Here is a 14286-nt window from a genome sequence, read left to right as displayed (position 1 = left end):
CACGTAGCAATGCCCAACAAACAGCCATAAAGTGAATGACCAATTTTACGGAGGGGGCGGTGGGGTTTGGCCAGGACACGTGAAAAAGCACTTTTTTTAAAAAAAAAAGACTCGACGGTAAATATTTTGATGAAGGGCAATAACGACGCTTGACGCAGACAATAGCCCTCGCAATTGGGAATACGTTTGCAAGGTCCACATTCACGCCTTTTAAAGTATGACCGCCTCGGCAGGAAGGCAGAGAGCTGGTGTTCCAAAAAAAAAGACGCACCAACAGTGTCCCTTTAATAAAAAAAAGGGAGAAGAGGAGAGAGAGAGAGAGAGAGGAGAGGGCGAAGTGGAAGCATTTCACTGGCTCAGTGCCCTGCAATGTTGCATGTTGGTAAATTGTTAACAGCGGAACTAATAGCCACAGCCACAACGTGCTTTTTTTTTCTGCAAAGGCTTATTTTTAGATGGATAGATAGATAGATGGATAGATGGGCGTTTCTCCCTGAAATAAAGAGATAGAAAGAGAGAGAGAGAGAGAGAGCATTGGGTTGAAACAGCTGAGGTTAGGGCTTCCGAGGCGGAAGTCGTGGACGGATCATCTGATCGTCAGCAGCGGATCCAGTGGTCCCTCCCTCTCCCTCTCCCTCCCTCTCGTTTGCGAACTGTGCAACATGGCTTCCTGGTGGGACCGTCCGGCCGTGTGCGCGACCCTGACTTGCTTCCTTGGGCTGGTGCCGGCAGCCGAGGCTCTGGACGGAGGGGACGCGGTGGCGCTGCTGCTGGGGATAGCGGTCTGCACGGTGGGGGTGTGCGCGGGGCTGGGCTGGTACTCGCGCAAGAGGAACGGACAGTCGTAAAGAGAGAGAGAGAGAGAGAGACAAAAAGGAGGAGGAGGAGGAGGGGGGAAAGAAAAATATAACCGGTGGAGGAAGGGATCCAACCATCATCTCCTCCCTCCCTCCCTCCCCCCACCACCAAGTCTCACAGCCAGACTCTGCTCACACAGCCAGCAAACCCCCTCTGCAAACCCACCCACCCATCCACCCATCCACCCATCCAGGGTCTCCACAGATCAAGCCCGAGCATCTTCGCCTTTTAAGACTTTTGCACTTCAAAATAAAACACGACTGGATTGCAAACCTGCGGATGTTTTATATATATATATATCTTTTTTGGGGGGGCAATCGCTTATCAGCCTTCCCCCCCCACCACACCTACACCCACACCCGACCTAACGTTACTGGGTTCAACGTTTCGACCTGAAAAACTTTCTCCTCCCCCTCTCCCCCTCTCTCCTCTCCTCTCCCACCGTTTACAAGCAACTGGTTTCGTAGACCGTCCTGGATGTTGGATCAGCAACAGAGCATCTGGATCCCCACCACAGAGGAAAACCAACCCCCACCCCCCCTCCACCCCAAAAAAAACAACCCCCCACCACAGGCTGCTCTGCTCGACCTCTCTTGTGTTTTACAAGATCTTCAAACAAATGACTTGCGGGGGGGGCAGAAAAAGTGGAGAAAACGTTACAATCCGGAAGTGTTCGTCCTGCTGACACAGGCGTTTATTTCGTGTGGACAAGAAAAAAAACACCACCAAACATTCAACCGGTTCAGTTGTCCTCTCTCTCTCTCTCTCTCTCTGAGTTGAGAGCCGAGCGCCCAGACGCTGAATAAAAACCCCATCTTAAGCTGCTGAACTGTTTCCTGACATTCTGAGTTATTTCCAATGGTGATTATATTGCGCACATCTCTGTTACTGAGTCGCTCTTCTTTCGCTTTCTCTTTCTCACTCTCCCTCCCTCCACATAACACACACACACACACACACACACACGTTTATTGGCATCTAAGCTGCAAAAAGAGAGAGAGAAGCCTTTGTTCCTAACCGAGAAGTGCTCTTTCCCTGTGCATTTTTGTAGGTATTATTTTAATGTGAGATCTTACGTGTTTTTGTACCTACAGCATATTGCGAAAGGTTACAGAGAGTGTGGGGGAGGGAGAGGGAATTATTGTGGACCAACACACCAATGTAATGGCTGAAATGCAGTGCAGTTGGAAATGCAGCGAGACTTGTACTATTTCTGGATTTTTTTGGAACTATAAATCACTATGGATGTCGCCTGTGGTTTGTAATAAAATAAAGCTTAAATTTGTAAACGTGGTCTGTTATTTTTTTTACCAATAACTGCTTCTATAAACGCTGCACTCAAGTTTTTAACCCAAACACTAGTTGTAATGTTATTTTCTGTTACTGGTGATCTTACTGGATCACATTGCTTTTGCCATAGGCCCTCTGACTCACTGTTGCTAAGAAAAAAAAGCACAAAACTTGTGGAGTCACTTCCTCATTTTAAACACAAAACCACAGAAAATGTTATTAGAAATAATTCCTGCTATACAAAGGTTTATTGAATGAGATTGTATATATTTTTAAAAAGCTCAATTCAGATTTGCAATAAATAACTGATCTAACAGCACCTTTTCTCTACTTCGCCTACAATATAATTAATAATCCTTGCTGTCCACAAACATTTGAGTGGAAGTGAGTCCCCTCAACAATTACACAATATGATACATGAGTTTACTGTACAAATATGTTCCAAACCAATAAACAAAAATAGAACAGAAACAGGACACCAGGCCTATGAACTGTTTTTGTCTTCATTGTGTACATATATATTGTGTGTATATATATTTTTGGTCAGCTGGGTGTCTGACACATGCGGAAACCCACCTCCATATTTAAGAGTATCTAATCCAAACTGAGTATTATAATCCTATTAATCCTTGCATTTGATCCTTTCCTTGATCTCAGCAAACAGCTTCTCCTCCAGCCCTTGCACCATCTCGTGCTGTGTTCCTCAGGGCTCTGTCCTCGATCCCCTCCTCTTCACCCTCTACATGGTCCCCCTTGGTGACATCATCTGCAGACATGGGGTAAATTTCCACATGTATGAGGATGACAACCAACTCTCTCTCTGCCTCCACCCTCAACTCCAGGACCACTGGCACCCTGACCGACTGCCTGTCCGACATCAAGTCCTGGACGAGGGACAACTTACTTCAACTGAACGTCAGCAAGACCGAGGCCCACCTGATTCACTCGCGCCAGCACCTTTGGGTGCTGGCAGCATCAGCATCAACGGCTCCACACTCAACCTCACTAAGCCAGTCAGGAACCTGGGTGTCTTGTTTGACCCTGAATTGTTCTTTCTCCCCACATCTGCACGATGACCGGCACTGCCTCCCACCACCTCCACAACATGCCAGACTCGGCCACTGTCTCACCCCTCAGGCTGCTGAAACCCTTTCCCATGCATTCGTCACATCAAGGCTCGATTATGGAAACTCCTTCCTTATTGGCTTCCCCATCTCTTCACAAGCTGCAGATCATCCAAAACTCTTGTGCACTCTCACACACCAGGCTCTGTGACGCCATCACTCCTACACTCGCCTGACTCCACTGGCTCCACATCCCTCAGAGGATCGAATTCAAGATCCTCGTCCTCACTTTCAAGGCCATCCATGGCCTTGGCCCCTCCTACCTCTGACTTGCTGACTCCCTACCAACCTGCCCACCCACTCCGTTCAGCCTGCTCCATGTCTCCTGCCGACCCCCCCTACTATCGGTGGCCGGGCTTTCAGCCTCTCTGCCCCCACAATCTGGAACTCCATCCCACAGTCCCTTCACCTCGCTTCCTCCCTTACCTCCTTCAAGGCCGGTCTCAAGACCCTCCTCTTCGATCGTGCCTCCAGTCGCACTTCCACCTCTCGGCCATTCCTCACCCCTACCCCAACCCTCCCCCACGCTCGGGTCCTGACCCCCGACTGTCCAGCACCTTGGGACGTCCTCCCGACATAAAAGGCACTCTATAAATGTAATTTTGTTGTTGTTGATATTGCATCTTATCACGTCTTGGATGTCTCAGAATATACTGTAAAGTGAATTGACTGTATATTTTGTGGGCGAAATAGGTCAATGGCGCACAGCAGTGTCGCACAAACAGTTGTGGATTGAGTGACCAAATATTTTTAAAGGAATTATTACCCCCGGAAAAGCAATCTGCCAATCGATTAACAACTGGATTCCTACCTAGGGTAAACAGAGAGGTATGGAGTAAGGAAACTTGCTCAACTTTTCGCCCTGCCGGGAATTGAACCCAGGTCCTCTCGCTTGCAAGGCGAATGCTCTAACCACTAAGCTACAGGACTCCACAATTCCATGCATTCCACCTACACATGGAAATTCCAGAGATAGGTTGTTGGAATGGAATGTGCAATCTCTCTCTGGAGGGACCATCCCCTGCTTAGCTAATTCCAAAAAGTATTAGGCCCTCGTTGGCAAGAGCCAAGGCTTGGGAACACCAGAGTGCGGGGTTCCAACATTCCATTGGCAAGCATAAGCCCGCTTAATATGTTTGTATTATATCCCATTATTTTCTCAGAATAACATCACCTTATCCAAGTACTACAACACCCCAACGTTTCTCTTTAACGTTTGTACAATGGTTGTAAAATAAGGTTTCAGTAGCCTTGAAACCTGGAGTGGAGTTCATATATCTCTCTCCCACTTTATCTCAACACCTCCTCTCTCTGCATTAGAGAAATTATGTACTTTTTAATTAACTGGAAAATTATTTTTAATATAAAATAGTTTATTCATGTACCCTCACCCTATCCACCCCATCATTGGCTGGTAGGCTTTCAATCATTCTCCCCCCACTTTCTGGAATTCCATCCTGGGAGTCTCCCTAACTACCTCCCTCCCTCCCATCATTCAACATCCACCTCAAGACGTACTCTTTGACCATTCTTTCGGTCATCTTTCCTTCCCTGCTTCCTTCGGTTCCCAACCCCAACTTGGGTGCCCCAAGCCAACAGTGTCAAACACTTTGAGATGTTCTTCTGACGTGAAAGGCGCTGTATTAATATAAATTGTATGTCAGACTTGGTGCAGTGCTTCTGTCTCCAATTGGTTCTTCCATGATTCTGACCTGTTCCACAGCCTAGTTCGGTGCTGTACGGCCTCTTCCCGGGCACCCACAGCGAAACCCGTATCAAGTGTGCCTAGAAAATCATAAACTCGTTAAAAGGAGGCCCTTTGGCACTCCCGAAACCAGGTGTTCTTCTGGCAGAACAAGGGGGTGAGGGTCTGCCTCAGGCTCAAGCTCGCTAAGATCAGGGACTATATACCCAGGGACAAGCTGAAGTTCGGCTCAACCATGGCAAAGGCCAGATGGGGCCTGACCCCGGGCAGGAGCCACTCCTGCACAAACTGCTCAGGGCGCATCCACCGGGTAGCCCACAAGCACACCTAAAATTGACTGAAGTAAGGGTACAGAAGGATGCTCGAGATGTAACTAAAGAGCATCCTGAAAATGTATATACAGTAAACATGTGTGCCTATGGTGCACATCGGGGCGCCTTCTGGAAGCGGGAAGTGCACCTTATCAGGGGTGCACATGGATGTGGTGTACACAGGGGCCACTCTCGACCGTGTTGAAGGCAGCGTCCCCCCCAAAAAAACGTGTGCACAACCTATCTGAGGGGAAGGAATGTACCGCAAACAACGGAATGTTTTTTGTATCGGGAGAAGGGGGAAAAATTGTAACAGAAGACGTTGTGTTTGCGTTTGGATTTCTGTTGTACTAAATATTATGTTTATAAATAAATATATATTTTCTAAAATAAAGTTCCACGGGCTAGTTCTCCCTCTGGCCAGCACACGCCGGCATCATTACGATCGATATACTTATGGATTATTGTACGTGCATCGTGTATATCCCTCTTGCATGCATCTTGGGTCTAATTATACATTATAATAAACAAACCTTAATTACTTATGAGGTCGTTCAGCCAAGCTGCGAATTGCTGGTTGCAAGTATGGATCTAGATTGCGAATTAAAAAATCATTGATTCTGAGCAACTTCGCAAAACATTAACAACCCGCCGGAATACTAATAAAACAATACCATGGACGATTAAGGTAATGTGGCGTTAATAATGCCCCCGCGGAGCAGATGTGGTAAACGTCCAGGACGGTCTGGATGGACCAGTCCGGTGGGCACGGTGTGACAGGGGCGGGCGCGTCTGCGGTCCGTGCCGAGCAGACTGTTGCCACTCGCCATCGGTATCGGCATCGGCGGTTTAACTCACGGGGTTATTAACTACTTATGGCAGCGGAACGCATTGCAAGCAACTGATGGAGATGGGGGGGGGGGAAAGGGTAAGGTGGGATAAATGAGGTCTCTTGAGGCGCTGAAGGTTATCTCTTGCGTGAGGATGGGTACCGGCTGTTTGCTGGGAGGAAACGACATAAATTAGCGTGAAGCGTGTCCCCCACAGAGCGGGGTTGTTGAGGTGGGTGGTGGGGGGGGGGGGGGGGAGGTTTTTTTTTGCATATATGTGTCAGCGTGCGTGCTTGTCAGTGTATGTGTGTGTGTGTGAGAGAGAGAGAGAGAGAGAGATGCGACAGGAGAAGACGCGGCTTGGATTACAAATAGCCTCGGTGCGCAGTCTCGGGCTCAACCACTCTCACTCTACTCACTTCCCAACAAGGCGACCGACAGCAGGAAAAGAGAGAGAGAGAGAGAGGAGAGAGAGAGAGAGAGAGAGGGAGCGAGAGAAAGAAAGAAAGAGAAAGAGATATATGTGTATGTAGAGAGAGAGAGAGAGAGGACAAGCAAATCCTCGCTGCACAACAGCCCTTCCAACAACAAAAAAAAACACCCCACAGGTACGTGTTTTTTTTTCTCACCCCCCCCCCCCCACCCCACCGCCTTTTCCTCTCTGCAAATCAAGAGATCTTTGTTTGATGATAATAATACCAACCCCCCCCCAAAAAAAAAAACCCACCATAGGGGACAAATGCCCATTTTAACGCGGGTTTTTTTTTTGGGGGGGGGGTTGTTGTCGTGGATTTGTTGTATTCGAACATTGTAACGAGGGTGGGTGGGAGTGGTGGTGGTGGTGGGGGGGGGGGTCACCCTTTAGACGTGTGCAGGAAAAGAAGGAGTCTTGTGTGTATTGTGTGTATTGTGTTTGTGTGTCTTTTTGTTTAAGGTTATGTCTAATGGATGATGGATATTCATTTTTGCAGCCTCTTTCCCCCCCCCCCTCCCCCCCCACCCCTTCCTCACCCACCCCCTCCCTCCCTCCTCCTCCTCCTCCTCCTTCCTCCTCCTCCACACTGGGCAAATCATGCATCGAGTATCGCAATCGCTTGGTTATAAAGACGCCTGAAGTGCAATGATGTCCGGGTAGGTAGGGAGAGTTGGTGGGGTGGTGGTGGTGTGGTGGTGGTGTGGTGGTGGTGGTCGTGGTGTGTGAGGAGGAGGGTGGTGTGGGGGGAGATGGAGGAGATCATCAGCTGCTGCTGGATATTTTCTTCCCTGCATTTATATACCCACACGATAGGAGCTGGATGGTGTGTTTTGTGGTGTGTTGCCTCTCTGACTGGCGTTTATGTCTCCATCATGACATGATACCGCACGGCCGTGGCTGAGGCGAATTCCCTCCCCTCCCCCTCCCACCCCCACCCCCCCCCCCCCCAGGAGATCTCCATTGACACCACCTCCATGGCGAACCACAGCCACCCCGACCCCGGCAGCAGCGAGAACCTTCTGCAGACGGTGACTCCGTTGGCCACTTTCTTCAAGCTGACCTCCCTGGGCTTCATGATCGGGGTCGGGGTGGTGGGGAACCTCCTGATCTCCTTCTTGCTGATCAAGGACAAGACCCTGCACCGGGCGCCTTATTACTTCCTGCTGGACCTCTGCTCGTCGGACATCATCCGCTCGGCCGTCTGCTTCCCTTTCGTCTTCCTCTCGGTCAAGAACGGCTCGTCGTGGCCCTACGGCAGCCTGAGCTGCAAGGTGATCGCCTTCGTCGGGGTCCTGTCGTGCTTCCACGCCGTCTTCATGCTCTTCTGCGTGAGCGTCACCCGCTACGTGGCCATCGCCCACCACCGCTTCTACTCCAAGAGGTTGACTTTCTGGACCTGCCTGGCCGTCATCTGCATGGTCTGGACCCTGTCGGTGGCCATGGCGTTCCCCCCCGTCTTCGACGTGGGCACCTACACCTTCATCCGCGAGGAAGAGCAGTGCGTGTTCGAGCACCGCTACTTCAAAGTCAACGACTCGCTGGGCTTCATGCTCATGTTCGTGGTCATCGTCCTGGCCACCCACGTCGTGTACCTCAAGCTCATCTTCTTCGTCTACGACCGCCGCAAGATGAAGCCGGTCCAGCTGGTGCCGGCGGTCAGCCAGAACTGGACCTTCCACGGACCCGGGGCCACCGGCCAAGCGGCCGCCAACTGGATCGCGGGCTTCGGCCGGGGACCCACCCCGCCCACCCTGCTGGGCATCCGCCAAAACCCCCAGGGCCAGGGCATGAGGCGGCGGCTGCTGGTCATGGACGAGTTCAAGACCGAGAAGCGGATAGGCCGGATGTTCTACCTGATCACTTTTTTCTTCGTGGCCCTCTGGTGCCCGTACCTGGTGGCCTGTTACTGGCGGGTGTTTGTGAAGGGCCCGGCCGTGCCGCGTGGCTACCTGACGGCCGCCGTGTGGATGACCTTTGCCCAGGCCGGGGTCAACCCCTTCATCTGCATCTTCTCCAACCGGGAACTCAGGCGCTGCTTCAGCACCAACCTCCTGTACTGCCGGAAATCCAGGTTACCGAGGGAACCTTACTGCGTGATATGATCCCCCCCTCCCACTCCCCCTCCCCCGCCCTCCCCCCCGGGACTCCCGAAGGCCGCGTTCAGGACCGAGAGGAATGGGGGCGGAATCGAGATCGGCGGCTCCGTCCCTGCGCGCCGCGGCACCGCACCGGTGCCCGTGGGGTTGTTTTTTTTTCGGTGCTCTGGATCCGGGGCGGATTTACAAAAAGAGGCCGTTGATCGACGACGACGACGACGACCACCACGACCACGACGACGACGACGACGACAACAAACCCCCCCCCACCACCACCGCAAGAATCAATCCCGTCTTTTATTTTCGGTCGCCCGCACCCGCCCCCGTGTTAACATTCAAGGTATTTCGATGCAAAAAAAAGAGAGAGAAAAGAAAAGGAGAGAGGGAGAGAGAGTACAATGTGGATGTATATCATTGGTGTTTACCTGTTATTTTGGGGTTTCCCCCCCCCCCCCCATTCCGAAAAAAAACCCCACCAGATTTTTTTTTCCAGAAAGGCTGTGGTATTCGTGCAAAAGGTGAAGTCGTTGTATAAATACACTTTTTTTTCTTTTTCGAAGCCATCAGTCGAGTTCAGGCAAAAAATGTTTTTTTTTAAAAAAATCGGTTTTACGTTTTTTGACCCAATGGATAGCGACTCTCAATGCATCGTCGTCCCATCGTCCATCAGTTGGATGGGATACTCTCTGAACTCAACGCCTTGTCATTAGAGAGAGAGAGAGAGAGAATGATGGGGTTGGGGGGGGGGGAGTGGGGAGAATCCAGGTCTTTAACCTGGTGACTGGCATATATAATTGCAAGTGTGTAAAGCAGGTTATTTGTTTTAAAATGCCTCAAACTTGGAGAGAGCAACCTCCCTCCCTCCCTCCCTCCCTCTCCTCTTCACACAGACTGTGTGGATAGAGACGTGGAAGCGATCCCCGACCAAAAACAGATGGTCCTCCATTCGTCGGTTCCTTTAAAATAGGAAACATGGCAGGTTGAGAAGAGGAGGGAAGGGAAGGGGAAGACTTGGGAATAGGTGCAGACTGAGGTGAACCAATTGTGTGTGGCATAGCATAATCTGTGTGCTGCTGGGTGGGGCGCTGCTTTGGAGGGAAGGAGACGAGGGTTTATTAGTAGGGATGTGGGGATGGCTAAATATACTGAAGTTCTTGCTCGATTATCTTTTGGTGTTGAGGGAGTGGTAAGTTTTCCCAGAAAATGTAATGGGTGGGGACTGTGATTGTGTCAGCTTTAGGTGACTGTGGAAGGACTGGGCTGGATGGGGCTAAATGGCCTTTTCTTGCTCCATGCTTTCTCTTGTTTGTACGTCGGTGGGAATGCACTTACAAGTTAATGTTTGAATATGTACAAGTTCTTTCAATGTTTCCTTTAAAACTACCTTTTTTTTATTTGGAAGACACTCAAAATTGTTCCAGTATGTGTTTCCATGACGTCAAAGTGGTTAGATCTTCTGCCCGATCATATTTATGCAGAACAGCACACAGAATTGATGTCTGTTTCTATATATTTTTAGACAGCTGTCATGTCTGATGCAGAGCCTTAGTATCGAACCTTGCACAATTTGTGTAATATTAATTGTATGGATGCACACTATTACAATGTTTCTGTTTGCACATTGTTCAAATCTCGTCTTTTGTGTTCAAACTATGAGATTATTGTTCTATCACAATTCTCTCCAGGTTATAAAATAGGTGATATTGCAATCTATATGATTTGTTTAGTGTTAGCAGGTTGGGATTGTGTGTGAAATGAAATACAGCTGCATCTGCCAAAATATTTGTGTGGGATCTCTTATCAACATTTTGGAAATAAAATGTGTAACACTTATATAATAACCAATTTGCACAACTATAGCTGCTCTTTCTTGATGTCGAAACAATTTTTTTTAGAAGTTTACAAATATGAATAGAATTTCAACATTACTATTCTTTGTAATCAGTCTTCAGCAGTTAGCATCTGACAGAAGTAAATGAATGATTGATGGGAACCACAAAATTTACAAATGGCTGATACCAAAGGTACCCCTGTATAGTTTATCATCATTAACCTTTAGATAATGTAATATTCCTTAAATGTGTCCTGTAACTTGAAACAAAAATATTTTTTTCCTTATGAAAACAAAGAAATTAGAAACTGCTTTTGGGAATTGGGCATGCAGTTATACAAACACGTGCAAGAAATCAAACTCTAAATATATTGCAATTACGGGTAGCAGAACTTATATAATTTGTGACCTTCGACCTTATAGACAAGAGAATCTTCTTTCAATCGTTCTCATTTTTTAAAAAATTTGATCTGTATTTTATTCTTGGTTTGAAGACTGGGGTTTTGTATTCGCTTTTCCTTGTATTGGGCTTTAGGATTGTATAATCAACAATTGCCCTAAGCTATTCAATAACAACAGCAAAATTACATTTGTAAAGCGCCTTTCACGGTGGGAGGATGTCCCAAGGCGCTGAACAGTCAGGGATCAGTTGCCATGGTTCATGGGGGAGGAGTGGGGGACGGACGTGGTGAGCCAGTATGAGGATTGATTGAGCATTGATCGTGGAAGGGGAATTTCAGCCCAACTCAGTTGTGTTGTCCCTTGCCAACCACATGCACCAGCATGGGTTAGTGGGTAGCAATCAAGTAAGTGAAGAGTAAACAAACCTCTGGCTCTCTTTCCTGTTATCTGGGGCCAATAAGGCCAACCTCTAGTGATCTAAATGTCATCCTAGCTGAGAACAGCAAATTCAACAAACGTGATCAAAATCAGGACATTCCTGGTCTGGTTAGTTCAGCTCCTCACTGGGTGAATTCATTTTTTTAATATTGTTTGAAGTTCATTCGCTTATTTTCCTTGTTTATCACATATTTATTTTTATTCCTTTTCAACCAATTGCCCAAACAATGTCTTTGTTTTTAACTTTTTCTAATATTTGCCTATTCTTGTTTATTTGTTCACCAAATCTTTATTTCCTTTGTTTTACATTGTTTCTTTTCAATTGCCTATTGTAATTTTTTTTCAAAGTTTGCAAATTCCTTCATCCTCATGGTATTTTTTAGTTTGAATATTTTTCACTTGTTTTACTTGGGCAAAGACATTTTATTTCAAGGTAAATTACCAGACAAATAGTGACCTTTCATAATGACTAAACAATTTGCTTTTGATCCCAGTACAAATCAATAGTTCACCCCACCCCCCTTCCTGTAATAAATACTACAGTACTTTGGTGTCTACGATTTAAATCTTCAGAAGGGGTCAGTGGATGGCAATCAGATGATTGGAAAGTGAACAAAACATTTTAGGTTTCAAGCAGTGCTTAGCACATAAAAAGATTATCTGAGTTTAGATATCAATAGAATGGCCGAATGAAACAATGCATTCATAGAAGATTGTGGTCCCAATCCCAGTCTCCACTGAAACTTAAACTTGCTTCTCACATGAACGGTGAGTTATGTATTTCAGCAAGTTATCACAGGAGGGCAATAGCAAGTCAAAACAAAAATTATGCCCATGCATTTTATAAGTGTGAAGCACTGTTAAGTTTAATGCCAATTGCCTAGCTAGGAGCAACCTACACACAGGGCGTTGGTTGGATTGTGGAATTATATAAATCACCAAGTTTCAGAGATGAGCCAGGTCAACCATCACCAATGTCATAGATTATTGCAGAACTGCCTGGAATCATTTGTCATACCTTCTGGGATTGAGCTGAGCCACAGTGATGTCCCACTTATCTTTTCTCTCTAGCCTTCCCCTCTCGCTTCACAGGATACATATTATCCTGGATAATGATACTCATACCAACCTCAGAACGGTGAAGGCCTGAATCAACCTATCAATTAAGATGAACGGGTCACCAAGGAGGATATCCTCATAAAATTGCATTGCACTGGCTGGTACACACAAGAACTGTCGGGCTTCAAAAAAAGATTATCTGAGTAGAGAAGACATAGTTAAAGAAGAAATCAAGAATAAAATTAAAACTTGCAGAAATTAAATTAACAATTATTTTTAAGTTGGACAATACAATATATATACAAATCAAGGATCCCACTTATGTACTAAAATAAGGTACTTGCACAAAAGCTCACACTTATCAGATCAACTGCAGGAAAGAAGGCATGTAGGGGAGAAGTTTTATGGACCATTTATGAATTATATCCCTTGCCATCAAAGCAATGTATTTGATGGTCAAAGGTTGTGAATTAAGCTTGCTGTTAAATTGAGTCAGTTTCATAATTTAAGCTAAACCAGTCAGATTTATAGTTAATTTAAAACCATGACTGTCAGTAATTTAGACAACATTAAACACAAAAAGATGAAATTAAGCAAAACTGAAGAAAATGTACTTTTGCTTTTACCTTTTTAATATGTTTTATCTAATATTTCAATGTAGGCCTACAAAAGGCCCAAAGAAAAGGTAATTCCAATGTTAATTAGCAACCCACACTTAGAATTTAAAATGAATAAAAATGAGATATATTCTTTCACATTTCAATTCTGGTGTCATAAGTATTTCAGTACTTTTGAATTACTCATATCGGATATTAAAACCTTTAGGCTACCCCACTGCTAACTCTTTACATGGAGGTGAGATGTTGCTTGAATTAGAGCCAGATAAACATTACATTCAACACAAAACAACTGATTTTGTGAGAATGCCCAGAAGACAATTTAGGCTTTCTAATAAATATTTGAAATGCCATGACAAATTGTATGGAATCGACTGTACAGGTTTTGAATACTTATACTTGCGATTGGGGTTCCATATCATTATATCCAATATTATTATATGTTGTGATCTTAATTAATTATTAACAGATGGCTTGTCCTATTGCTTTGTAAAAACCCTTCACCACTAAAATTCATTATTTGACAAATTTAAATTACTTTGTCTAATAGAATGCATAATTTTACTTTTTGATTGTTTGAATATGAGAATGCTACATATCAAATGCAAGGATTATTATATAAAAGATATAGGACCCAATTTGAATATTGGTGAAGTTTTCAGAAATATTTGATAAAATTCATTGATTTAGTCTGCAGTTTGGTCCTTTATATGGTTTTATTTGAAAGCGATCATTCCTCTTTATTTATTTCTTTAACCCGAGCAAGAACACATCATTTTCAAGAGGGAATGGAGTACTGTCTGAGCTGTGTATTTTGACTTTCCAGTGTTGCACTATGATCAATCTACAGGAGTCGTGATTCTGCAAAATGTGACTTGCCTTTTTATTTCCCACCCCCTCCCCACCCTCCCTTCCCTTGAGATGGACTGGTCTCAAACATTGTAGCCTTCAATCTAGTGCCTGGCCAATAACTGATAAAAATTACTCAATAAAAAAAATGAGTTTGAGTGACACTCAAAACTGATATTCGAGTTCTCCATGCACTGATCTGAATTCTAACGCTGGAGGTTCTGTAATGCCAATCTATATATAGTTCAGAATGACAGTCGAAGTAAGCTAAAGGTTTAATATTTTCCATTACCTCTTCCTGCTGTTGGAAGAGCGACTGAATAGGCCATAGAACTTCTTCTTGGCTTCCCATCATCGGTACCAACAGATGGTGCACTTTTTAGTAATGCAGTGCAGGTGTC

The 14286-nt window shown here is 45.9% G+C and overlaps 2 protein-coding genes and 1 non-coding gene across 3 annotated transcripts; 2 read left to right on the top strand and 1 right to left on the bottom strand.

Moving 5' to 3' along the window:
• The first annotated feature begins 608 nt into the window (after nt 1–608).
• Nucleotides 609–2147, top strand: LOC121849202 (small integral membrane protein 30-like). The gene has a single exon (XM_042335421.1). The coding sequence runs from the start codon at nt 663–665 to the stop codon at nt 846–848; it is 186 nt and encodes a 61-aa protein (XP_042191355.1). The 5' UTR covers nt 609–662; the 3' UTR covers nt 849–2147.
• A 1982-nt stretch (nt 2148–4129) lies between these two features.
• Nucleotides 4130–4202, bottom strand: trnaa-ugc. The gene has a single exon. It is a non-coding gene; the product is annotated as a tRNA-Ala (tRNA).
• A 3352-nt stretch (nt 4203–7554) lies between these two features.
• gpr85 (G protein-coupled receptor 85) lies at nt 7555–8715 on the top strand. Its single transcript, XM_007894713.2, has one exon. It carries the CDS (start codon nt 7568–7570, stop codon nt 8693–8695), a length of 1128 nt encoding a protein of 375 aa, XP_007892904.2. The 5' UTR covers nt 7555–7567; the 3' UTR covers nt 8696–8715.
• Nucleotides 8716–14286: the final 5571 nt, after the last annotated feature.

Source organism: Callorhinchus milii, unplaced genomic scaffold, assembly GCF_018977255.1.
Source record: "Callorhinchus milii isolate IMCB2004 unplaced genomic scaffold, IMCB_Cmil_1.0 Scaffold5, whole genome shotgun sequence".
Taxonomy (NCBI): Eukaryota; Metazoa; Chordata; class Chondrichthyes; order Chimaeriformes; family Callorhinchidae; genus Callorhinchus; species Callorhinchus milii.
The sequence above is the reverse complement of the archived record's forward strand: the minus strand, read 5'-3'. Positions and strand labels throughout refer to the sequence as shown.